Raw genomic sequence first — 25,011 nt, forward strand, 5'->3', positions numbered from 1 at the left:
GGCTATTGTGCCCCATATTGCTGGCCCAGGAAAAGATAAAAATTCAAAATTTGAAGTACAGTTTACAATGGATGGCTTATCATTTTTGCAGTATTGTGAAGATGAAAAATCCTAAATTCAATAGCTATTGTAATTTTATGTTCAAGACCTAGTGCAATCTGTTTGAGGACCACCTTTGCAAATAAATCACTTATTCTTTCTCATCTACTTTTTGTTTTTTGGAATTGATGTTGTCAACTTTCCAGTAGCTTTGTAGTAGTCACTCTGGATTACTAAACAACTATTGTTTGCAGAGAATTTAACGCCTGAGGCTCCTTGCTGGTCTTAGGTTGGGTGTAAGAGATGGTGAGCAGTGAAGGGTGTGACCACATTACAGAACTATTTCTCAACTTCCTAGAAAAATGACAAATTGACCATTTCAAGACTTGTGAAACAGATTAACCAAAACAATTGGGTTACCTAACCAGAATTACCATAACCCAAGACTTTCTGGGTAGGAAAGTCAGTTCTGTACTGCGGTTCAAATTCTACTTTCTCCACTTATATTCAATATAACTTCTCTGTGTCTCAGTTTCCTTGCTTGTAAAATAAATATATAACACCTACCTCACTGAGTTGGTATAAAGATAAAATGAAGGACTTAACGAATCTAGTTGATAAGGATAGCTCTAGGAATCAATAGCCAATACCCACTCTATTTCAGGTGAAGACCACAAAATCATTGTGAGCACACTAGGGTGTGGTTGCAGGGAATGTGGAACTCTAAGTGAAAGAAAAAAAGTAGAATTAAAAAGTATGTTTAATTTAAGCGTTTCAAACAAATTATTAAAACCACAGTGGTCTGGCGTTTGTTTTACAAGGCTTTATCCTTAGCCTCCTTGGTAGTTTTAAGCCACACTCTGTACCTTTTCGGCTCCCATGGTGGGGGGCAGGGAGGCAGGTGCCCGGCGGGGGCGGGGGCGCGGGCGGGAGCGGGTCCCGGGCGTGGACCGCAGAGGCGCGGCGCACGTCCCGCAGCCGACCGGGAGGATGCGAGCGCGAGCGTGCGCGCCCACGTGACGGCCGCTATAAGAGCGCTCGGGCCGCCTCTCGCCTCCCGCCGCGCCTCCCGCTGGCCTCGCTCCTCTCCCGGCCGCGGAGGTCTGGGGGTCTCGGGGTACAGAGCTGCATCTGCGGCGGCCGCCCGCGCCCGGACGGCACCATGGCAGGTACGCGTGCTGCCCCCCGCCCCTCCGGCTCCGCGTCCCTGGAGGTGACAGCCGGCTGCCGCCCCGGCCCGGCCCCGGGAGCCCCGGCAGGGTGGCGACGCCGCGAAGTTGCAGCCGCCGGTGTCCGCACCGCCCCTCCGCGCAGGAAGAGGGCACCGGGCAGAGCCGCGCCCGGCCCCCGTTCCGGCTTCCGTCTCCTCGCCCTTCCTCTCTCCTCCTCTCCCCTCCCGGGCAGGGCGGGCGGTGGAGCGGCTGCGGCCCGGCCCCCTGGGGTGTGTGGACCCAACACTTCCCGGCTTGCGGAGCCTCCTCGGCCTCCCGCAGGCAGCAGCCCCGGGGAAGGGGCGGTCGCGAGGCGGGGACACTAGCAGCCTCCACCGGGCCGCCCTCGCAGGCCTGGCTGCTGGGCTGATCCTATTTTTAGGCCTTTGGGGCCGGGTTTCAGGGAGCTGGGAGCCCGACTAGCGTCCCCGGGGCGAACCTCCGCCCCGCTTGTTGCGGAGTGTCTGGGCCTCTAGGTAAATCTGCCTATGGATTGGGGAGCTCGGGGTACCCGGTCCTCCCCAGTCGTTGAGGCTCATAGCCGGCATTATACCAGCAGTTGAACTGCCAGAAGCTTGCAGGTGTAACTCAGAGTTCAGCTGTCTTTAGTAAGGTTAAATTCCTAGCCAGCTGTCATTGGGCTTCTCCAGTTCATTTATAGTGTTTGTGAAGTCTGGTGTGTTCGTCTGTGTTCTAAGCATTTGTCTTCCCCCTTATTTAGTCTCGGAAATCGTCCATGCCCTTGCTTCCCGAAATCCTTGACTCCTACCCACATTAAACTTTTCTCCACAGTCTCCTGGAATCTGAATCCCTATAGCGTTAAAACATATGTCGTTCTCAGATGACTTTGAAATGTTACTGCCTCGTGATAGGTTGAAAATAATGGAAGCAAGCACAGGCAGAGGCTCATGGCATGTCGAGTGGCAGTTGTCACTGTTCTGAGCCTTCTTACCGTGTGATGGGGTGGGGAACGCCAGTCTTTCTGCAGCTTAGTAGTGGCCTGCTCCTCGGGTCAGGGCCGGGGATGTGTTGTTCCCTTGGACGAGCCACAGCTGCCTCTCTCACTTCTCAATGGAATTTCCACCACTTCCAGCCTCCACGTTTGAAAATGGGCAAGGAAGAATGAGGAAACCCAGACAGAAAGAGAGTGGTGACTTCATGACAGTGTCCTAACTCCTTGGGTGAGCCACAGTGCCCCCAAGTGACCCCTGCCAGAGTTTGATTATAAGTGCCCTAGGTGTTTGAATGCCCACCAACCTGCTAACGCTATAATCCCTCGGAGGTGGAGGCTAGAATTGTCCCGGGGAAAGACACGAGAAATTTTAAAGGCTAGAAGGGTGAGTGATGATTGCTCAGTAGGAAGTTCCTTATTTGTTCAGAAGCCATGCCTTCTGTTCTTTAATGAGTGATAATTGAAGAACTAAGCCCCTGTATGTATACGGTGGTGGTGGTGGGGGATTCAAGGGCTAGGTAGGGGATACTGGTTGCTTCTTCAAAAAGGAGGAAGCAGGTTTGTTAGAGCTCAGGTGGTTTCTAAATCAATTGAATAATGATTAGTCATTTAATGGCAGCAATAGGGAGGGAAGACCTCTTTTCCTCTTTGAAGCTGGGTTTTGCTCCAGACAGAGGAAGAAGTGAGTGTGAAAACCCAACGCGTGGGCAAGCCTGTCATGTTGCACTCCTGTAATCCGAGGCTACTTGGGAGGCTGAGTAGAGGATCACAAGTTTGGGACCAGTCTGAGCAACTGAGCAAAACCCTGTCTCAGGATAGATAGATAGAAGGACTGGGGATGTGGTTTAGTGGTAAAACACTTGCCTAGCTTGGATGAAACCCTGGATTCAATCCCCAGTAACACCCCCCTCCCCCGCCTCCACCACACACAGACGCGCGCGCGCGCGCACACACACACACACACACGTGCTCATGCATATGCAGGCTAATTTTTGCTGAATTATTGTTTTGAAAAGGACCCTGGGGAAAGACTTTGTCCAGGTAAGATATTGTAATGAGTGATTTTTTTTTTCTTCATATCAAGATCAGGCCTTTGTGACACTGACCACAAATGATGCCTACGCCAAAGGTGCCCTGGTCCTAGGCTCGTCTCTGAAACAGCACAGGACCACCAGGAGGCTGGTTGTGCTTGCCACCCCACAGGTCTCAGACTCTATGAGGTGAGGACCAAGCTGCCTGCCTGTCTGTCTGTCTTTGGGAACCTTAATGCCTGCCCATCTGTCCATCCTTAAGATTCTGACATCCTTCTTCCCATTTCTGACATCAGTGGACATTGAAATCACATCCTTTTCAGGGTTAGACACTGAGTAGAAAAAGATGAGAATTGCTGAAAGACTCCTGGGTCTGAAACCTTTTAGTTTTGGGGAGCTACTCAGACCAGGCTCTCTTCTAGGATGCAGTGCTCTGGTCTTCTTCCTGGTTGCAACTAGGATGAAGAGGACTTTCTCTTCACCAGGTCTGTGACTTACTGTTTCACTCTTCATTCCCTGCTGGACTGCACCTTTATATCTTCACAGTTAACTTACTCCTTTCCCAGAATGCATCAGTGGCTACAGTGTTTCTCATTTTAAATCAGCTATACTCTCAGGTAACTTTGTATACAAAGTAGCAATATTCTCCATTGCCAGTTGACATTTGTAACCTGAAGTGCTTTATTCATAACATAATATACTGAAATCTTTATCAAAGGGCTTTCTGAACTAAGGGTTTTGCTTGGGGAAGCATCCTGCAAGGCACAAGCTGCTTGTTCAATTTGATTTGTTGAAATTAAATGTTGATCTAAATGAACTACTAGTTTCTAAATATTAACTTTTGGGCACAGTAGCAGTTTTGTGTTGTTTATTTTTGCAGTCTCCTAGCCCTTTAGAAATTGAAACATACATATCCCAAGGGGATCTAAGAGGTCTCATATACATATCTATCTATCTATCTATCTATCTATCTATCTATCTATCTATCTATCTATCTATCTATCTTTCACACTAATGGCCTTGTTTCTAAATGTTAGATGCCAAAAAGGCTGTTTTCTAATGTGTAGTCCATTAGTGAGGATGGAGTCAGAGGACAGACCTACTCTTCAGTGGTGCCTCTTGTTTCTTATCAAAAATATCAAGCTTACTATGTGAACTAAAGCATATTTTTTGCAGTTTTGGATATAGAATACAGTACCACTTTTTTGTACAAATCTGTTAATGCTGAAATGTTTGTGTCATATATTTTCTCTCATGCTTTAGTATCTTACCTAAGTCTACTCCACCCCCCACCCCCTTAGAAGCTCTCTAAAATAAAGATTTAGCTAATTCTGTGCGTGGAGAAGTGTTGTACCTTACAGACCAAAGTGAGTCTCATTATGCCTAAATAGAATAATAAGCATGCAACCAATTCTGATTACATTGGAGTCTAAAAAGAAAAATGGCAAACTAGTAGCTAAGTCTTTTAACTTCTTTCAGGACACACAGCTTCAGGCAATTGTCAGCCAGTTGCTTTAGCAAAAGTGATTACATATAGGCTTCATTACACATATTCTACGTACATTATTTAGTATCATTTGTAAAACATATGCAGTAGTCAGTATCAATTCTAAAATGTCATTGTCAAATATGCAGGCAGTTACAAAGATATACTTAATGACTTACCAGGTTATTTTCCCAAGGTGTCTATTATTCAGTGCCACAATAAAAAATACAAAACAACTTTTATAATGTTTTAAGAACAGTACTTCAGTCTTACCATAAACAGTTATTAATTTAATGAAATTAATTGCACAGGCAAATGAATACAGTTTGTTCCAAAATAAATTAAGACTGATTTAAGAGGGTGTACTATCAAACTGACAGATTGTTCTGTTAATTGATGGATAGAGCAACAAGGCAACAATCTTTCATGAGACGGGTCACTTATGAAAAGATTCTAAGTGCTATTTTCTGGAATTTGTTTTGACAGAAAAGTTTTAGAGAAAGTCTTTGATGAAGTTATCATGGTAGATGTCTTGGATAGTGGCGATTCTGCTCATCTCACCTTAATGAAGAGGCCTGAGTTGGGTGTCACGCTGACAAAACTTCACTGCTGGTCACTTACACAGTATTCAAAGTGTGTGTTCATGGATGCAGATACTCTGGTGAGTGTGGCTTTGAGGGCTCGCTGGATAGATGCACATAGTAATGGAGACCTGGTAGGCATTTGAGGAATGCTGTCAAGACTTGAGCATAAAGTTCAGATAAAAACAGTGTCAAAGAAAGTGTCAAGTGATGAAAGAGAGTAGTTCCAGACTACCTTGTAGCTGTCATCATCTTTTGTGTTAGGATTTCAGAAAAATGCTCCAGCAAAACATTTCTGTAATGCCTTTCTCCCCTTTCAATCAGGTCCTAGTAAATATTGATGATCTTTTTGAGAGAGAAGAATTGTCAGCAGCACCAGACCCAGGGTGGCCTGACTGCTTCAACTCCGGAGTCTTTGTCTATCAGCCCTCAGTTGAAACGTATAGCCGGCTGTTGCATCTTGCTTCTGAGCAAGGTAGCTTTGATGGTATGTACCTGCTATCTTCATATATGGGGTTTCTAGGGGCTCTTGTTCTCAGAGGTGTAAATGCCGTGGTTTCTTGTACCTGGAGTATAAATGAGACGTAGCGAGCAATTTAAATTGTGTTCTTTTGGGAAACACTTGTGTGTGTGTGTACATCTTTTTAACCTATAGATGAATAAGATTAACCTAAAGTAGAAAACTTCACAGGGCTTGCCATTAAATGGCCTAAATTATAGTATGATAAATTACAGCATGATAAATGTACAATGATTGTTCAAAAATAGGAAAAAAATGTTTTACAAATAACAAACTTTCTGACTTTAGGACTGAGAGTGTAACTATGCCTGCCCAGCATACATGAGGCTCTGGCTTCAGTCCCCAGCACAGAAAACAAAACAAAATAACAACAACAAAAACACACAACTTCTGTCTTTAAACCTGGGTAAACTTCAGCTCAAGAGTGTCCGACAGCCACTGTTAATATGAAGATCAAGCCTCCATGGCAACTTGGGGAATAAACTTAATAATTTGGTTGTCATCCTCTTGGGAGACATTAAAAGTGAAGACAGAAAGTTTGTGTGAATGATCTTTGCTTCCAAACTCTCATTTTCTTAAGGCTGTGTGTCAGCTCAAGTGGTATCTGCAAGGCTGAAGAGCAGAGCACAGACAAAGTTGGAGAGCATTTTCTGTCGTGTACACGGGGGTTGACTCGTCATGGTATAGGGCACATGTCCTTTGGAGAATTTTTTTTTTTTGTTCTTTTTTTTTAAATCAAACCCAAGGCCTCAAACATGCTAAGCAAGTGCTGTCCCACTGGTGAATTTTGATCAAATAAATTAAATATTCTTCCACATCAGGCTGATCTCTGAAATAATAAGCCATTTTTAAAAAGACAGAAAACAAAACCACACAAGGTGAAATGAGAAAATTATTTTTGGTGGTTCTTTTAGAAAAAGAAAATACCCAGTATAGATAGAAAGAAGGACATGGTGTAAGAAGCTGGCCAAGCAGTGACTTAGCATGTGCTATGTGACATTATGGCAGCAGCACAGGCAGGGAGTGCGAGGAGGAACAGAGGCCTGAGCCCTGCAGCAGACACCTGCACCAGGGGCTTTTTCCTGCTTTGTTCCCTCTGAAGTATCTGAGACTTGCAGTAATACATCTTTTGGAATTAGCAAAACAAGCTTTTCTCAGTAAACGTAAGATTCAGCCCTCTGTACGAGTAAGAGATTCATTTCTATTAAGTAGTTATAAAGTTTAAAATAAAAATCTTAAAACTTTTTAAAAAGAAACCTAACAGATTATTAAATTAAGTTAGAAACTGAAACTTTAAACATTTCAAAGTATACATAAAGGCTGAGGCAGGAGAATCACTATGAGTTCGAGGCCAGCCTGGGATACATAGTGCCTCAAACAAAAAGAACAATCCAAGTATACATAAAACTGAAACTGGGTTTTTGTTCTTGCTGTTCACAAAATTGAGTTCTGTGTTTAGTCATTTGATTTTGAATTTGGAATTTGTAACTATATGAAATCTCATTGAAAAGGATAAGGAAATTTAAATTTCAATCTTGTTTCACTATTTGGCTGGTATACATTCTAAGCCAGTAGTTTTGAATTGGGAAATTCTGGGACACTTGGTAATGTCTGGAAACATTTTTGTCTTAACTGAGGGAGGGCAGGTGCTGTGGCATCTGGCAAATAGAAGCCAGGGATGCAGCAAAACATCCTGTAGCACATAGGATAGCCCTTCACAACAAAGAATTATCCAGTCCACAATGTCACTCATGCTGAGGATAAGAAACTTCTCTATGCTAAGACATTAAATGCTGTAAAGTAGAATAGAAGTATCTGACCATAATGAATGGCAGCATCTGACAAGAAGTGTAGTCTTGTTTTAAGCAATCTGAGTAAGAAAATAACATGCTGAATATTCAGTGTGGCTGACAAAACTATTTCACTTTACCACATGTTTTTAGATCTTACTATTTTCCTTTAAGGAACGAAAGCTGTATTAGTATTCAAGTTCAGAGTTGTATTGGTATTCAAGTTATTTCTACTGCTTATACAGAAACCGTTGCCTTTGCATAAAAGGAAGAGGAGAATATTTTTAGCAGAAGTCCACTATTTGTCTTAACCTTCCTGTCAGAGTGTGACTTTCTTCATCTCTCTTTTAATTTGAAGGAAGTAAATGCAATTCAGCCACTCAGTGTAACTATTCTCAATTTCAGTAAGTGAATCACATTTTAAATAGATCTTGTGACCTGCCAACTGCCTGAAATCCATATGATTTTAATCTGAAAAGAGAATCGAATCTAGCTTCTAACCTAGAAGAGTATTACATGTCGTTGTTGGGAGATAAGAATTTAGATACCAAACAGCTGTGTGCCACAGTAAATTATCCAGAGTACACTTTTAGAATATGAAACTAATTAACTGGGGGAGACAACCTGACCATCCACTGTGTCCTAGAGTCTAGAGGCACGATGGATTTGTTGTTAAGCAGCCTGAAAGTGTGTACAGTGCTAAGCTAGAAAGCGTTTTCTGCTTTTTCAGCTAGAACCTGAAACCACTGTGAGAATCTCCCTGTGCCTGCTATCATGGTTCATTATTCAGCAGCAGGGTGTCCAGGCAGTGCCCTTCCTCAGAGGTATTCCATTTACTAGCTGGTTGTGAAGGACTGAATTTTCTCTCTTAATAGATATGCTTAATTGAGAGTTAAACAGTCATCTCTGCAAATGAGACCTTAGTTCTCTACATGTTTTTGTTTATCAGAAGCATAAACTAGTGGCTCTTAAATGAAAAGTTGTTTCCACTTGGAGTATGTGCCACTGAGTTTTACTTATTTAAAAAAAATCTCACTCCTTATCCTTGGCGTCTGCCCTTCTCTGGAGGGGTTTGCAATCTGCTTAGATCATTACCTGTGTGACAGAAAGACTTACTGGACTTATGCTTGATATCAATAAAATATTTGTTTATAACCAATGTCCTTAGTCTATGGTAGTAACCTTGCTTTGCTTGAAGTTTTCAATGTATTATATCTATTTTATAAGAATTATGTAAAAATAATGCAATTTTTATTTTAAAACTTATTTAAAAATTATTTATGTATCATGCCATGGGAACTAGGATGAATATTTTCAGGTATTTCACCATTACATACATTCTTTTTAACTACCTACAGGTTGTCCCCAGGCTTATTCAACAGGGGCTGAAGTCCTAGAATTTTTAGGTTGGTGTTACAGAAGACTAGTTTTGCAGATGACTGTATCTGTCTGAATGTCTAAAAGTCCTGCTCAATCTCTTGCCCATGTTCAAAAGAAACTGATGGGGCCTGCTGTCCACTGACAAGTCCCATAGGTCGCTGGTAGCTGAAATTTTGCAGCAGCTTTTGTAGGGCTTCTAACATGAAGGATTGTAGTGGTCACTGTCCTAATCAGCAGCCCTCTCATAACACCTTCTCACGCCATGCCTCTGGCCAAGAGAATAATCCTAATATGCCAAACCATGCTACGTATCCTGACCTCTTTTCTTTCCAAATATACAGGGTATTAGAATTTAGAACTAGTTAACTACATATCTAATTTGTGGCTGGCGACTAATTTTCCATAGTGAAGAGTCCTAAGCCCCCCAAGTTCCTATACTATTGTTTTGTTTTTTCAAATTGTCTCCACACTTTCTTCATCAATAGTTATTTTTCCTGAAAAGTTGAACAATACCTGTTGTGAAATAGATATATACTAGCATTTTATAGGATGTGACAAGATAAGGTTCAGTATTTATCAGTAAGAGGGGGAAAAGGTCATAGTGTAGAAGATACTAATCAAAAATTGTGTCCTCCATATACTCATGTGAAATGAAGCTGATGCACTTGATTCTTAATTTGAAAAAGTCAATCTGAATACACATTGAAGTTTCTTTTTCCTTGTGACTCTAAAGCATCTTAAATTAAGGGTACTTGTGCAATTGAAGAAATGAGTTTAGGGTTTGAAAATTGCTCTCTATTAAATTTCATTTGTATGTGTTTCAGTAACCTAAATCAGGAATTCATATTTTCCAATTTGTTTTTTTTTTTAAATCTTCATACTGTTTAGTTTAATTACTGTAACCTAAATATCCTAAACTTGTTACTTGTGTGCTGAGATTTTGGTCTATAGTTAAATTTTCAGAAAGAAGAAAAAATAGAGAATGAATTGGTGGTGCAGTACAGTGGACCCTTGACTTCTGAATTTGATCAGTTCCTGAGGGCTGGTTGTAACTAAAGTTGCTTGTAAGTCAATACAGCTGAGATCTGGATGCTTACCTGGGTACACACTATAGATAACAAGAGGCAGATGACTCTTCCATTAACCTAATTAACCCAAGTTGTTCGTATGTCAGGCAGGTCGTAACTTAAGGGTCCATGATATTAAGCTTGGTTTTACTTTAAGCAGAATCCAAGATGTGCTATGAGGTGATTATACCTGCAATTTCCAAATTCTGAATGGACATTCATACTTTAGACAGAGTAGGAAAATGTTTTAAAATGTTTAACAGAAAGGATTTGGTCCTAAATTGACCTCACAGCTACCTTCTCTAATCTTCATAGTTAATTAGTCTTCATGTTGGACCTGCCCAAAAAAGGAATGAAAGATTGAGGTATTTCAAGATAGGGCTTGTCTTGTGCAAACCACAGGAGCTCAGAAACTCTGTTGTGCCTCAGTTGGTTTCCTGATGTGACAGGTTCTGCAGTGACCATTAGCTTCCTTTGGGAAGCTCATTCTTGCCCTTATGGTATTTTATCAGTTGGTTTGAAAGTAACTCTTCTCTTGCATTCATGTCATTTAATTGATAGTTCAGGTAGTATCTTAAGATGAAAAACAAAAGCCATAACATATAATGGCAAAATGAATGTACATAAGTTTTTTTAATAAGGGCTATTTTTATCTCACGGTACCCATGAGTCTGGTTTTTAACTTACTCATGTCTTTGACTCTAGCTCTGTACCCAGCTGAGATCATCAACCCTGTGGGAAATAGGGAAGGAGGGACTAGCATATTATGTGTACACAGGCTCTTATGCTAGTTACTTTGTTTTCATTTATTTCTCAATAGTCCTGTGAGGTGTACATTCACTCATTTAGCAAATATTTATGCTATTTACCTATTACTGTGAGTTCATCATTGTTCAGGACAGCAGCTTGGCCTGAGCTGGTGGCAAAGCCAGGTCTTTCTCAATTCTGAGGCTATGTGGGTTTTTGGGTGGGTGTTTGTGTGTGTGTGTGTGTGTGTGTGTGTGTGTGTCGTGTTCGTGTTCCCATCTCCCTATTATCCCACGCTGAAAACATTCTTTAAAATGTGTCCCAGAAGTGATACAAAATGGAAGAAGATCCCTATTACCTTGGCCTTTTTGTTGGCTTAATTACTTAAAGTTCATTTCTCTAAGTAGACATAGCAGCTATTGTATTTGTCATTTTACAGAAGAGGAGGTAGAGTCCCAGGTCTTCTATCTCACAGATATTATTCCTCTCTTCTGACCCACAATACCTAAAAATGCTTTGTCATTTTAAATCAGCAACACAGTCAATAGTCTTGCATTTTTGGGGGGGTCTAGTATTCTTGGAAGTATTATGCTCTCCTACATTTCTATAGTAAGACCATGCACTCAGCAATTCAAGTCATTTTAGTTTCTAGTCTAGGCAAGGTGCTAAGTTTAAGGGCCAGGAGTAGATATAAATAATACTGATTTTTATCCTTAACCTCTGTAAAGCTTATGTTCTTTGAGACTACACAGATGTTTAATAACTACTGGTATAGTTATATAATCGTGACTTTGATAAATTCAGAATGCAAGAGAATCTATACCAAGAGGGCCTGCCTTAGACTAATTCAAGCCAAGAATAAGTGTTTCATTGCATTTATGAGATAGTTTAATAAATTGGTTATTAAGAGTCTATTTTTTTAAAAAGACAATATTAAAAAAAAGCTGTAACAGGAAATAGTAAAGTAACTCAGTTCTTGGCTTACGTGGGTTGAAGCCAGTGAGATGCAGTGATTCTTGGGCCAAGTGCCTGGATTTCCGTAAGCCACCTGGGGTTAATCCACTCATCCTTGGTAAACCTCCTGGGATATCCCCCAGAGCTGGGCCGTTCATAAACTATAATTTGGTAATCCTTGGCATGCTCCCTGTAGGCAATAATGTTGATATCTGCTAGCTATAATGTAGGAAGTTAGTTTTTAAGAGTGAATCTCATGTTTATTTCAGCACTTTTCAATGGCTTGATGATAATATAAAGCATATTTTTTGAATTATTTGCTTAATATCTACCCCTCTGCCTTCTTACTGGATAGAAAGCCATTTGAGAGCTGGAATCTATCTTATTCGTCGTCATATACATATGATACCTATCCAAAACTTAAAAAATTTTAGACATTTTCAATAGAAATGATATTTTTTAAAGAATTGCATCCTCTAATATAATAAAAAAGTCATTGTCCAAAAGATTCCCAGTGCTTTTCATATTTTCATATGCAAACAAGTTACCTGGGAACGTGGATTCTGATTCTGCAGGTCTGGGGTGAGGCTCAACATTGTACATTTCTACCAGCACCCAGGTGGCACCTGGTTGCTGGGGTCTGGGCCACACTTTAGGGAGCACAACTGTAGGGGAACATTCCTGTGCAGAGATAATGGCATTCATGCTTACACTAGTTTACTTCCTTGCTCTGATACCCACAGTAGACAAGTCAGCTGCTGACAAATTACAAGAGAGCAAGTGAAGTACATGGCACTGCACAAATGTACAAATGTAAAAGACAACACTCAACTCCATTTCTGTCTTATAAAACTAATAAGCCCACTTTCTGATTGTGATATATCTGTGGTTACCAGGTTCATGACCAGGCTCACAAGATCCAGATAATACCAAGTAGTTGTAGGGTCACTACCAACACTTGGGTAGCCTGGTGGAAGGGTGATTCAGAATGGGACATTTGCTTTTGTTTGCAAAACAGGTACCATCTGCCCTTGTTCTATTTCCTTGCTCCCTGTCGATGTTGTTGTGCCCCAGCCTGCTGGATCACAGCTGCTGGTGATGGTTGCTAATCATGTTTGTTGGTTCTGAGATGATTGAGCTTAAAAGTGTCCTAACATGTCAGATTAAATAAAGCTGCCTCTCAAATTCTGACTATAATATACAAAAGTCCTAGGGTTTTTGTTGTGGAAATTCAGCGTTCATGGCATCCTTGTATGTTTTATATCACAGGCATGCTTAGATTTGCATTCTGCTCTGAATTGTACACTCATCTAGAGACTTTCTAAAGAGAATATGCTAACACTACACATAGCTTGTTGAGGTTTAAATATTTGACTTTAAAATGCTGAATTGTACATTTGGGAAAAAAGATGATTCAGATCTCTAGATTGCTGAATTTAAAAGATAAGCCATGCACTACTAGATGGGATTTAATTGTGATCCACAGCTTTGGACTAACAGGTGACCTCTATGGTCACATAATGAGGTCAGTGGCCATGGGCATTTCATGACCTATGCTGTCGATTCTGAGGTGAGGTTCTTGTTGGTTTCAGGATTTGCCAGTTTAATGGGCACCGTTGATTCACCAAACCTACTTTGTTGCCTCTCCTCCTCGCTGTGACCTGTCCCTCCAGAGCTTCCTGGTCTTTTTGTAGTACATGGCTGATCATGTTTACAGGATACCTGAGGGTAAACAGAATCAGCCTTTTGTGGCCAGAGGCTGCCCACCAGAGACTTAAAGGATCAGCAGCTCTGACTCCTGTTTACCAGACCTACACAGGGTGGATTTGGAAGTTAAACTGCTCTTCTGGCCTCCATGGAATTAGAGTTCTTTTTACTGCATTACATGTAGCCAGCAGTCATTCTAAACATAATTGCTTGATGTAGAAAGTTCTTAACAATCTTCCATCAAAAACAAGTATCAAAATGTGTAGTATAATGTCCAATTTTACAAAGTTCAAAACAGAAGTAACTGTATTGCCTGGGGATATATACTATATGTAGTAAAACACAAGCAAGAAAATTACAGATAAAACTCATGATTAATAGGATGGGCAGTGAGATTGAATTGGGGAGCCCTCAGAGGACACAGTTGCTGAGGTTCAGGTTTCTAAATTGAATAGTGTTTGCAGATATTTGTTACGAGTATGCTTTATAACATACACACATATATTACACATGAATATATATTTTTAAAATGTTATTTTATTGGTACATTTTAGGTATACAATATAATGACATTCATCATTGGAAATTCGCACCTTTCCATAATCTCTCTTGGTTCTTACTTGGATATATATTTTTGATGGTACTGTGGATTGAACACAAAGCCTCACACATGCTAAGCAAGTGTGCTACTGCTGAGCTACACCCTTAGCCCTTTCTTTTTTTTTTTTTAATTTTGAGTCTCACAAGTTGCCCAGACTGGCTTACCTTTCATTCCTCCTGCCTAGCCTCCCAGAGTGCTGGGGTTACAGACGTGTGCCACCAGACCTGGTTTATGTTTTCCTGTTGATAGCATCATACTTCATAATAAAAATAGATTACTAAGTGAAGAATACTTAGAAAGATCTTAGCATAATTCTCATTCTTGTCCCCTTGTGTTAATATTTTGAAATTACAAAAATAATGAAAGGTAAAAGAAAGCATCTATAATACCAATGCTGACATAATCATGGTTTCATTTTTCTCTTTCTAAATGAATGTTTATTAATATTTATATTGTAATCACAATGCGTGCATATATATATATATAATATATAAATATATTACACAGTAGATGATGTTCTGTATTTGCAGTAGTTTTAGTGGTTTGGTAATATTCTCACCAGTGGAACTTCCATGATGTAATATTTAAGTTGTTTTAACTCTTTAACCATAACAGGATATGCCACAGGATGGCATAGTGTTCCCACATTTGGAGGGTCTTGTATTTATTCCATAAATAATTTGCCTTAAGGCATTCTGCTGTGTGCCAGAAATATAACGATAAGCAGAAAAGAACCATAATTTCTGTTTTTGTGGAATTTAGAGTCTAATGACTGAGTTCTTGATTGTATTTTGCATTAATTACATTAATCCTCATTTCCTTGGACTTTTTTAAAAACTTTTTTTAAAATCTCGAGTGAACTATATTACACTTGATCTTAGCCAAAAGACCGAGAAGTAATATTTTTTTGAGTGAACTATAGAGTCAAATGCTGTTGTAAAAAATAATAGCCAGAAATCTCTTATGTTCTTCACTCAGTTTCCCTTAGTGGCAATATCTTTTGAATAGTAGTATAACTGTAATAGTAGTATAACTGTAGTATAATACCACAGTTAGGAAATTGACATGGGTACATTCCACCAACCTTATTCCAATTTTACCAGTTTTGTCTGTATTCATTTGTACATGTGTCTGTGTGTGTGCATGTGTTTTCTGCCATGTTATTACATGAGAAGATTGTTGTCACCACAGTCAATACACAGGACAAATCCAGCACAAGGATTCGGGTGATACTCTTACAGTCATGGCTATCTCCTTCTCACTTTTCTAGAACTATAAATCTGTTCTCTATCTGCAGTATTATCACTTGAAGGATGTTATATAAATGGAATAGCACAGCATACAATCCTTTAGCATTAATTTGTTTGTTTTTTGTACCAGGGATCGAACTCAGGACCTTGTAGCATTAGTTGTTGACCCAGCACAAATCCCTGGAAAGTCATCCAAGTCATGTTTATTAGTTTATTCCTTTTTTGGTACCAGGGATTGAACTCAGGACCTTGTGCTTGCAAGGCAGGCACGGTGCCACTGAGCTAAATCCCCAGCCGTAGTTTATTCCTTTTTATTGCTGAGTAATATTCTTTTATGTGAATGTAATGACATAGCTGTTGAAGGACATTTGGGCTGTTGCCAGTCTTGCCATTATGAATAAGCTGCTGTGAACATTTCTTCAGCCTTTGATGATTATGGCGGAAAGGAAATTAAGAATTCAGAGCTCTGTACCTCACCCACTGGTGTCCCTTTCCACATTTGGAGTGTCTTTGAAGTATCCAAAATAAAACTCGTGGATGACACAGTGTTTTGGCTTTACTAGTTTGTACCCCAAAGCATATCAGTTTGTCCGTACAGCTAAAATTGTCTTTTGTTCTCATATCTATTTATTATCTTAATCTGTTCAGATTACTGTAACAAAATACAGGCTGGGAGGCTTATAAACAATGATTATTCTGTCTCAGAGTTCTGAGATTGGGAAGTCCAGTGTTAAACTGCTGGCAGATTTGGTGTCGGGAGAGGCCTGCTTCCTAGTTCATAGACCAGTGTCTTTTTCCCATAACCACACATGCCAGAAGGAGTTGAGGGATCTCTCTCAGGCCTCTTTTATAAAGGTCCTAATTCAGTTTACCTTAGAATTCAGACTTTCAACATAAAAAATGGGATCATAAACATCCAGTCCATTGCATCCTTGTAACAATGAAATATATTGTTGCCGTCTTCATTTTCCTTTAGAAGTTAAGAACTTTTGATTTTCTCTTGAGTTGCTTGTCTCCTGAAGACTGAGGATCTCTCAGAAGCTCTTTAATGCAGAGAGGTTTCTCCACAGACTTTCACTCAATGAGTGGCTTTGATCCTTAGAGTTGTTTGGAAATGATAGGATACAAAGAGCGTAAATAAATACATTTGGATTTTAAACCTAAAAGTACTTGTTAAACCTGTAAGTACTTGTTAGATTAAGAAATTAAATTGGGAAAATGGCCATCCCCATGCAAATACAAATGACATAGAATTTATTATTTTGTAAAAGAACTAGTGCACAATTTGAAGGTCTAGTTATATACTGCTATATTGATCTGCCTTTGAAGTTTATTAACCATAATTCTTTTCTTTTTTTCTTTCAGGTGGGGACCAGGGCTTACTGAACACATTTTTTAGCAGCTGGGCAACAACAGATATCAGAAAACACCTGCCATTTATTTATAACCTAAGTAGCATTTCTATATACTCCTATCTCCCAGCATTTAAAATGTAAGTACAAATGTCTTCACTGTTATTGGGGACAAGAAGGGCAGGGGAATGAGGTTTAAGATGTTTGGGAGGTGTCTCATTGTCTCTCTGAGGGAGATATTACCAGTTAGGAACTTCAGGGCCTTTTTATTCTACAAAACATGGCTGCATTTGAGAGTGGCTTTGATGATGTCATCAGTTAGGTGATCCGGAGGGCACCTAACTGCGTTGTAGGACAAGATTCCCCGAATTGGTTCCTGGGTTTCCTGCATGGTGGTAAGTCATGCATACGTGATGGTCAGGTACACAGAAGACAAGGTCTGTACCTAGGCATAAACTCAGATTCTACCTCATACTGGTTGCTGAGCTTCAATTTTTCTAACTTGCAAAACAAGGGTGTTAAAAGCTCCCCCCATAATTGTTGTGTGGAGCAAGCAAGTCACAAGCAGCAGTGTGGTATCCTGGTTAAGAGTAGGAGCTCTGGTGTTGGGTGCCCTCAGGGCACATCCTGGAGTAGTCTTTTAACTCGGTGGTAACCTCGGACTGGGTACAGAACACTCTGCCTCAATGTCTTCATGGGGCTATTGTAAGCATTAAAGGAGGTTCTCACAGAACGTAGTTAGAAGAGGATCTGGTCTATGCTTAGCTCTTATTTAATGGTAGGATATTTGCCATTTTGGTTGCCTGTCAGCATAGTGTTAATAATTCCTGAAGCCAGAAAAGCAGGGCAATATGTCTGTTCTCTGTCATTTACCTCCTAATGATTTATGAGTCTGTGTCCCAGTTTTCCATATGTAAAACAAAGATGAAAATAGTATCTACCTGATAGGCTTGTCAAGAGGATAAAGTACGTTAATGCACATAAGTTCTCAGTGGACATTTGTCTTTGTTGTTGTCATTGTTTTTGGTAACGTCCTTATTTAGTTGCTGGTACGGTTGTAATACAGCAACTAATTCAGCCTCATCACAGTGTTCAGCCTCTGACTCAGTGTGTTGAACTAAGAGGATGATTCAGATTTCTTGAACCAGGGCCTAGCTGTCAGGTTGATCTTGAGGCAGAGCCATGAGGAGTGAAGTCCTTTATTGAGCTGGACTTGTCTTTCCAATCTGTCCTGCATGGGCATTCCCGAGTCGGCAGAAAACAAAAGGCCTTTCACTCCTCATCTTTCATTGTCCGATGTCATCTCTGTAAGCCTTGCACCACAGTAACGAGCATGCCTCTCTTTCCCTGGCAGAAATGTTTCTTTCTCGGTTTTTGAGTAGACTTTTTCAACATTCCTAGTTAGGACTGTAAGTATCTTGTGTTCTTTCCTCCCTACGTGTCCCATTGGTGTTTGTCTATGGCATTATAGCCTCTTGATTCTCTTCCCTTTCTACAGTGAAATAGGGAAGCTCTAAAACATACCAACTGTATTTTGAGTAAAGCAAACATAAAAGAATTCACTATCAAGAGAAGAGTAGGAGAAGCATTATTTTTGCCTCTCAGTATTTGGCCTTGTAAAACATGAATCTGTCTTACATAGGATTGTGGGCCTGATTTATTTTGATCCTTACTGCCTCATAACTAGCCCTGCCAGTTGGCGGGTCTGAGGATTGTACCCAGGGCTTCATGCATTCTAGGCAAGTGCTTTATCACTAAGCTCCATCCCCAGCCGTTTAAAAAATTCTTTTTTGAGATAAAGTCTTACTAAGTTTCCCAGGCTAGCCTCAGATTGTGTTCCTTCTGCCTCAGTCTTCCAATAGCTGGGATCACAATTATGTGTCACTGTGCCTGGCTAGCCCTACCAATTTGAATAGTACTCCTACAAATCACGATAGCTTCACCGCCTAGAAGTGAATTTGTCTACAGTAAGGAAGTTGCTTATAATTTAATTGACTAAATTCAGCTTAATAAGCAAACAGGTGAGTGTCAAGGAGAAGGAACTTTTAATAGCGTGATCATTACACTCAGTTTCATACAGTGAGCCAAAGGTCTTAGGATGACCCTGCTGGGCAGCATGGATCTGACGTCCTCCAGTTGTTCTGTTTCCAAAGAGGGAGAACCTAGTGTTTGATGAATAAATATTTTGCTCTGACTTAGTTTGAGTCCATCTGATTTTCACCTTACTTGCCAACAATGAACCCATTGTACCTTTCAGAAAGGTTTTCATATACACTGCTTCCATTTATTTTAACTCGGAAGAACAAGAAGCAGCTGTAGTAGAGGCAACTGTAGGTCCCCTTATCTCAAGAACCCAATTGTTTTATATCCTGTAAATGAATTTCCCAGAAAAAGCTTGAGATCTAAATTACCAGAGTGGCTAGAATGGTTTCTTCTTCATGGCTCAACGAGTGAGGCTAATTTTGGAAATCTTTCTGGTTTATTGCCGTCACCATAGAGTATGTGACGCATTGAGAAAAGGAGGAGTAACTCTACTCACTGGCCAGACAGCAGGCGGCTTGCAGGCTGGCAGGAGTTCATGCTGTTTCTGCGCAGCTTGTTCTTGGGGATGCCAGCCCTGCTTTTCTGAGACTGCTCAAAGCCAAGCCTTGCCACACCTCATTGCTACCTCTTTAGGAGTGTTGAAAGCAGATCAGAGAACTCATTTTCTCTTCTCTCTGCCAGAAAATGTTTTTATCTTTCTTGCAGAGATCTATCTTCGGAGATATTTCCCCTAGATTTCTTTATACTTGTAGAAGGGATGAAAAGATGTAGGTAGTTAATGTAAAATTGTCCAAATCCTTCTTGAACCTCAGTACCTTATTATGGACATTTGGGTCGCCATAGCTATTCCTGAAAAGTACTGTGAATGTGAGGTCTCATCTTGGGTTCAGAATTAGTGTGGTACTCACTGGGTTTGAACAGCTGTGTCCTGTGCTGCTTTACCTAGGTTACCGTGGCTGGTGGCACATGGAATAGGTAGCAGGGAGTGGTTTAGAGCAACTTGGGCTGCATGGCAGAAGTTGAAAATTTGTCTCACATCTCCGGATAACCACATACCATGAGGTCACCAAGGCAGTGTTTAAATGTCCCAGAATCTTGAGCCTTGGCTGTCTTAGAACAAGGTAGCAAACCTTTCAACAGAATACTGTTGCATGACGTTACAGCTCATGAGCAGCCTAATGTGAATCAAGCTTAACCATGAATTTGAGCCATGAAGTAACATTTCTAATGCCTTTCTGTACATTCCATTTGGATAGAAGAAAATGTAAAGGTAACACTTAAGTTTTTACCACTTTAGATGATTACTGAAACAGCTCCTGAAAAACAGAATTAGTAACATGTTTTTAATAGAAGATCCTCTTTAATACAGCATAATTTGAGTACTACAATGTTTTGTTTAGTCATTTCTAAGCTAATTTGTGGTTATGTGCATTGGGAAACAAGTTATTAATGTGCTTTTCAATGCTGTTGAAAGTGCCTAGCATAATGTGTGGGATATGGTAGGCTTTTAATGAATATTTAGTTTTTTTAAAAAAAGTTTTCTCAGGCCAGGGATTTAGCTCAGTGGCACTATGCCTACCTTGCAAGCACAAGGTCTTGAGTTTGATCCCTGGTACTGAAAAAAAAGTTATCTCTACCTGGAGTGCCCCTTTTATTCATAAAATAGAATTTGACTTGTTTATAGTGCTAGAAAAAAAATCTTTTAGAATCAGTCACTTAGTGCTGTGTTAGCTTTCTGTCATAGCCATAGCTCTTTAGGCCATATCATGCTATATAAAACATGCCCAGAATAAAGAATTGTCTGGTAGTGCTTCACACCACTACGGAAACTGGTCAAATTGATTGGCTGCAAAGCCCAATTTACCAAATAATTTCATAAAAATATTTTGATCTTACCTTTTTACTGAGTTTAAATATGACCTGAAGCCTGGCCTGGTGAAAATTAAAATTTTCCCATTTATTTTACTTCTTTGAACTTTTTAAAATATAGTCATCCATTTCAAGAATGTGACTTATTCACTAAAACCTTACCAACTGTACTTAAAATTAGTATTTCTAGAAGTTGAACCTTTAGTGTTCTAAATTATATTGTTCTTGTACATTTCTGATTAGTGGTTTTAAGAGATCCCTGGGACCCCCTTGACTAATGCTTTCTCCGTGACTATTTTCATTGAGGCCATAACTTTTAAAATTTCTTTTTACATTTCTGCAACTTTGCCCCAAGCCCCGAGACTGTTATATTTTGAATAACACTTTTTTTTTACCCAGAGCCATTTGCTGACCTACTCACTGTTCATTCCCTTTGCAGTTCTGGAGGATGTGCATTATGTCACACATTCGGCTGCTGAACAAAATACTAAAAGTCACCCCATTCTGCAGTTGCTTAGGTGTGCAGTTTCCGTACATTGCATAACCCAGTCCTTCAGGCATCAAATGTTGAGGAAGAATCAAGTGATGGCTATGCAGACATTCTTGTTCTTCTTTTTTGGTGTTAATGATACATCTGGATTTAGACCCTAGGGCCCCCCATTTCTTAATGTAGTCATCTGGTCACTCTGACTTATCTCGAAGTGTTTATCTGTCCTTGGATCTTACTTCTGTTTGTTCTGCTATCCTACCTATCTTTACTGGATAGAGCTTCCATGTCAGACCCAACCTAGCCTTTACTTTTTTTTTTTTTTTAGTATTTAACGCAGGGAATCAAGCCTCAGAGCCTAGCTACAACCCATCTTTTAAGGCTGCCTGACAACAGGCAAAAGAGAACGCAGAAATGAGATCCCATGGGCAGAAGTCAGGTTGCTGTATCAGTAGGAGAGGGAGCTCATGGCAGGGAAAAATGAGGCAGTGAGTGGGAGACAAACCATCCTTGGAGGCTGTGTAATGTGTTTGTCATTCAAATATGCTTTGTTTCTGCTATACAGAATTTCTTTTTTAAAAAATTCAGTCTTTGATATTTAAAAATGATAGACTTTTATATAAAACTCAGATTTTAAACTTCTTTTGTAAAATTAAATACTTGGTAGGATATGCCAAATATGACTATTAAGGGTTTATGACCTAAGCTACTGGGATGATAGAATTTTCATTTCCTGAAATGGGAAGGACTGAGTGAGGCAGGTTCATGAGGGCAAGGATTGATCAGAGAGGTATTGAGTGTATTTGGTTAGGAGTGTGTGAAGTTTGAGAGATACATATTAACATCCTAGTAAAAGTATGGAATTAGGTATGTAGATAAAGAAGGAAGGTCTAGGTGAGAAAAACCATGAGACTTGGCAGCATATAAATGATGTTTACAGCCATGGAATAAGATGATGTAGCCAAAGGAGTAATTATTGATAGAAAAAAGTTCTGAACATTGAACCTTGAGGCAGGAAAATAGGAAGAATTGGGACAATAGACCAAGAACAGCAAGATAAGAGGAGATAGGAAAAGTGTGGTATTGCAGAACCCACACAAAGAAACTTTTGTGCATGGAGTGGCAGGATCTATGTTAGCTGCCATGATAGGTCTGATAAGAGAACAATTAAGAATTAGCTCTTCCATAGAATACAGAGGTCACTAGTGACTTTGGCAAGAGCACATCTGGTGAAGTGGAGGAGGAGAAGCCTGATTGAAGCTTGTCCAAGAGAATGGAGGCAACCAATGTACGTATATCTTCTGAGGCATCTGCTTTAAAGGGGGCAGAAAAATAGGTTGACAGCTGGGCAGGAATGTAGGGTCAAGAGAGGGTGGTAGTGGTTGTTTTATAAATAGAGCAGATGTTACAGCATATTCTTCTACTGGTGGTAATGACTTGTAGATGGATAACACTAAATGCAGAAAATCGAGGAGAGGCATTGGAGTTATGTCCTTGAGTTAGGTGAAAGAGGATGGGACCTCGTACACAGGAGAGAGGGTGGATTCAGGTAAAAGCTGAAACATCCTTAGAAACATGAAAGCAACCTAGCATGTGGGACCGGATAGTGGTAGGCAGTACAAGTTTGGTTGGGTGAATAAATGAGCAGCCAGACAGTAGATACTGACCTGCTACCAGCCAGAAAGGCTCCATAGTGTCCTGGCATCGTGACTCTTTCCCTTACCTAGTTTATAAAGAGAGACCAACCTTGCAGGCAGTGCAATGGACGAGGGCTTCTTTAAGTTAGTAAAGTCTGGGTTTAAGTGCTGACATTGTTCTGATTTCCAGGGCAGTATTGGAGGATTCATTTGCAAGACAGGGAAAACTTAGGAGGTCCCTGGTGGTCACTGTTGTTTGTGGCTGGAAAGCAGTTGTGTTCTGAGGGTGGGCCATGCAGTATTCTGTACCCTGCAGTCCCTACCTCACCAGGTAACTCCTCCTCTGTATGATTAGCACTACCCTTTGGACACTTGGGTTTGTGATGTTTGATTTAGATTCTGGGTGAGTAAGAGAAGGAATGTTTTGGTGAGAGAGGACAGGTGGCTAACTGGTGTTAGGAGAAAGAAGGGCTTATGTATGGCTGTTCCCACAAGTGTGAGTGAGTCTGAGAAGGTGCATGCATGGTGACAAAACAGATACAGAGTCACTGAAATGGGCAAGAGGATGCTTGGCACTGTTGCCATGTATTTTCTGAGAAGTGTTTCAAATAAACAGTGCTATCTTAGTATCTAAATGAACAATGCATATTAAAAGCTTACTGAGAACTAAAATTGCTTCTATGTATATTCTTATGGTTTAGTTTCTTTTCCATTCTAAATAGTTTTGTAGTCTGATCCACATGTTCCCAGCTACATTTCTCAACTACTAAACTAGTCATGAAAATTCTGTCTGATCTTTTGGTAACATCAGGTCACAGGGATTATTTTAACGGCTAACATAAGCAGTATTATTGCTGGCTCGAGTTCAAACTATGTCTTGTGATCTGGACGACTCTTTAGAGATTCTGTCAAGTTAAAATTAGAACATTTATTTTAAGAGACATATGCAGGCTGAGATAAATCCCCCTTACTGAGTCAGAATGAATGGTTCTCAGTAATTTAGAGACAATTGTAACATATACCCAAGGGTTTTTTTTCCTGGCTGGTAATTTGTTGGATAAACTGGGGGATGAGTCAGTGAATCTCTGGTTATCCCAGTTCTGGGTCGACGTCAGTTGGGCTTATCTTCCTATATCAACATTTCCTTTTCCTCCTGTTCATTAGCTATTTTGCTTTTAGCTAAGTAGCTAACTGACACCTGATTGTTGTTTTTGGTGGGTAAAAGATACCAGAAATATCATGGTTTTCCCTTCTGTAAATGTGCCCTCAAATTTACATTTAGGCTAATTTTTTCCTATCGTGCTAGGGATCCAATTCAGGGCCTTGAACGTACTAGACAGGAGCTTTTCCGCTGAACAGCACCCTTCAGTCCCTAAAATATTCTTTTAAGCGAGAAGTAACTTCCATTTTTACTTATGCCCTTGCTCCTTATTTTGGTAGGATTATTTTGGATTTTCATAAATGTTGAAAAGTGAACTGATTAAGGTGATAGAAAAATACTTTTGGAAACATAATTTAGACAGTTGTTTGAAACTCATATTGTGATTAATTGAAACTCTAGATTTAAAAAACAGACTAGCATTTGAGACCTTTCACCTCATTATATTTTCCCACTTAGCTACCTTATGTCCCTTTCCTTCTACCCTTCTGGTGAGGGCTTGTGGGCTGGCCTAAATGGTACATGATCAGTACTCACCAAACCTGTAAAGATCCTTTGCTTTAAATGTGCTTTCTTCCTACACTCTCTGCTGCTATTCACTTCTATAGATGTCAGGTGTGTGGCAGTTCAATCCAAATACTTAAGGCATTCAAAATTAAAGAGTTCCCCATTCCACACTGGACAGAAATGGGGCTGTGTACAGGCTGAACTCATAACATCTGAAGCCTCTGCATGATTTCTGTTTGCCCCTGCTGTTTTCTTACCTCCTGTTTTGCTCTCTGTGTCTTTACGCTTCTGAATCTGCATGGGCTCTTCTGCTCTACTCTCAAAACCTGGCTCCAGTTAGCTTTGCTAGGAAACTTACTCACATGTTCCATTTTGTTATTGTTGTTTTGTTGCAGAAATTTGGGTCGCTTTAGGGAGATTGCATCACCCACTATTGTGCCACCTTCCACTGTCCTGCTTACCTCTTTGTGCCTCCCCACCCTGCCCTGTCTTACTGCACCCAAGGATTTCCTGCCTTAAAGCAGAAAGGGCAGTTCTACCCACATTTAGGACCACTTAAGCTCTGAATTTCTACCTCAAACAAGCTTATCAAGGAATTTCTTAAAATTAAGGCTGCTCATGAAATGACTATCCAGTGGATA

At 40.3% G+C, this 25,011-nt stretch overlaps 1 protein-coding gene across 4 annotated transcripts in view; it reads left to right on the forward strand.

Annotated features, from left to right (window-relative positions):
* Positions 1–963: 963 nt before the first annotated feature.
* Gyg1 (glycogenin 1) overlaps positions 964–25,011 on the forward strand; it is a 34,474-nt gene continuing 10,426 nt past the window's right edge. For 2 of the 4 annotated variants that reach the window (XM_004834417.4, XM_004834418.4), the window contains exons 1-5: positions 964–1,208; positions 3,287–3,422; positions 5,206–5,380; positions 5,625–5,787; positions 16,682–16,808. In XM_004834417.4, the coding sequence (XP_004834474.1) occupies positions 1,202–1,208; positions 3,287–3,422; positions 5,206–5,380; positions 5,625–5,787; positions 16,682–16,808 (608 nt within the window). In that variant the 5' untranslated portion in view covers positions 964–1,201. Of the gene's footprint in view, positions 1,209–3,286; positions 3,423–3,655; positions 3,719–5,205; positions 5,381–5,624; positions 5,788–16,681; positions 16,809–25,011 lie in introns of all 4 variants that reach the window. The other 2 variants (XM_087186324.1, XM_087186325.1) reach the window with 2 other exon arrangements.

Source organism: Heterocephalus glaber, unplaced genomic scaffold (genome assembly GCF_053883595.1).
Source record: "Heterocephalus glaber isolate CG9 unplaced genomic scaffold, H.glaber_assembly_v1.0 deba00001504, whole genome shotgun sequence".
Classification (NCBI taxonomy): Eukaryota; Metazoa; Chordata; class Mammalia; order Rodentia; family Bathyergidae; genus Heterocephalus; species Heterocephalus glaber.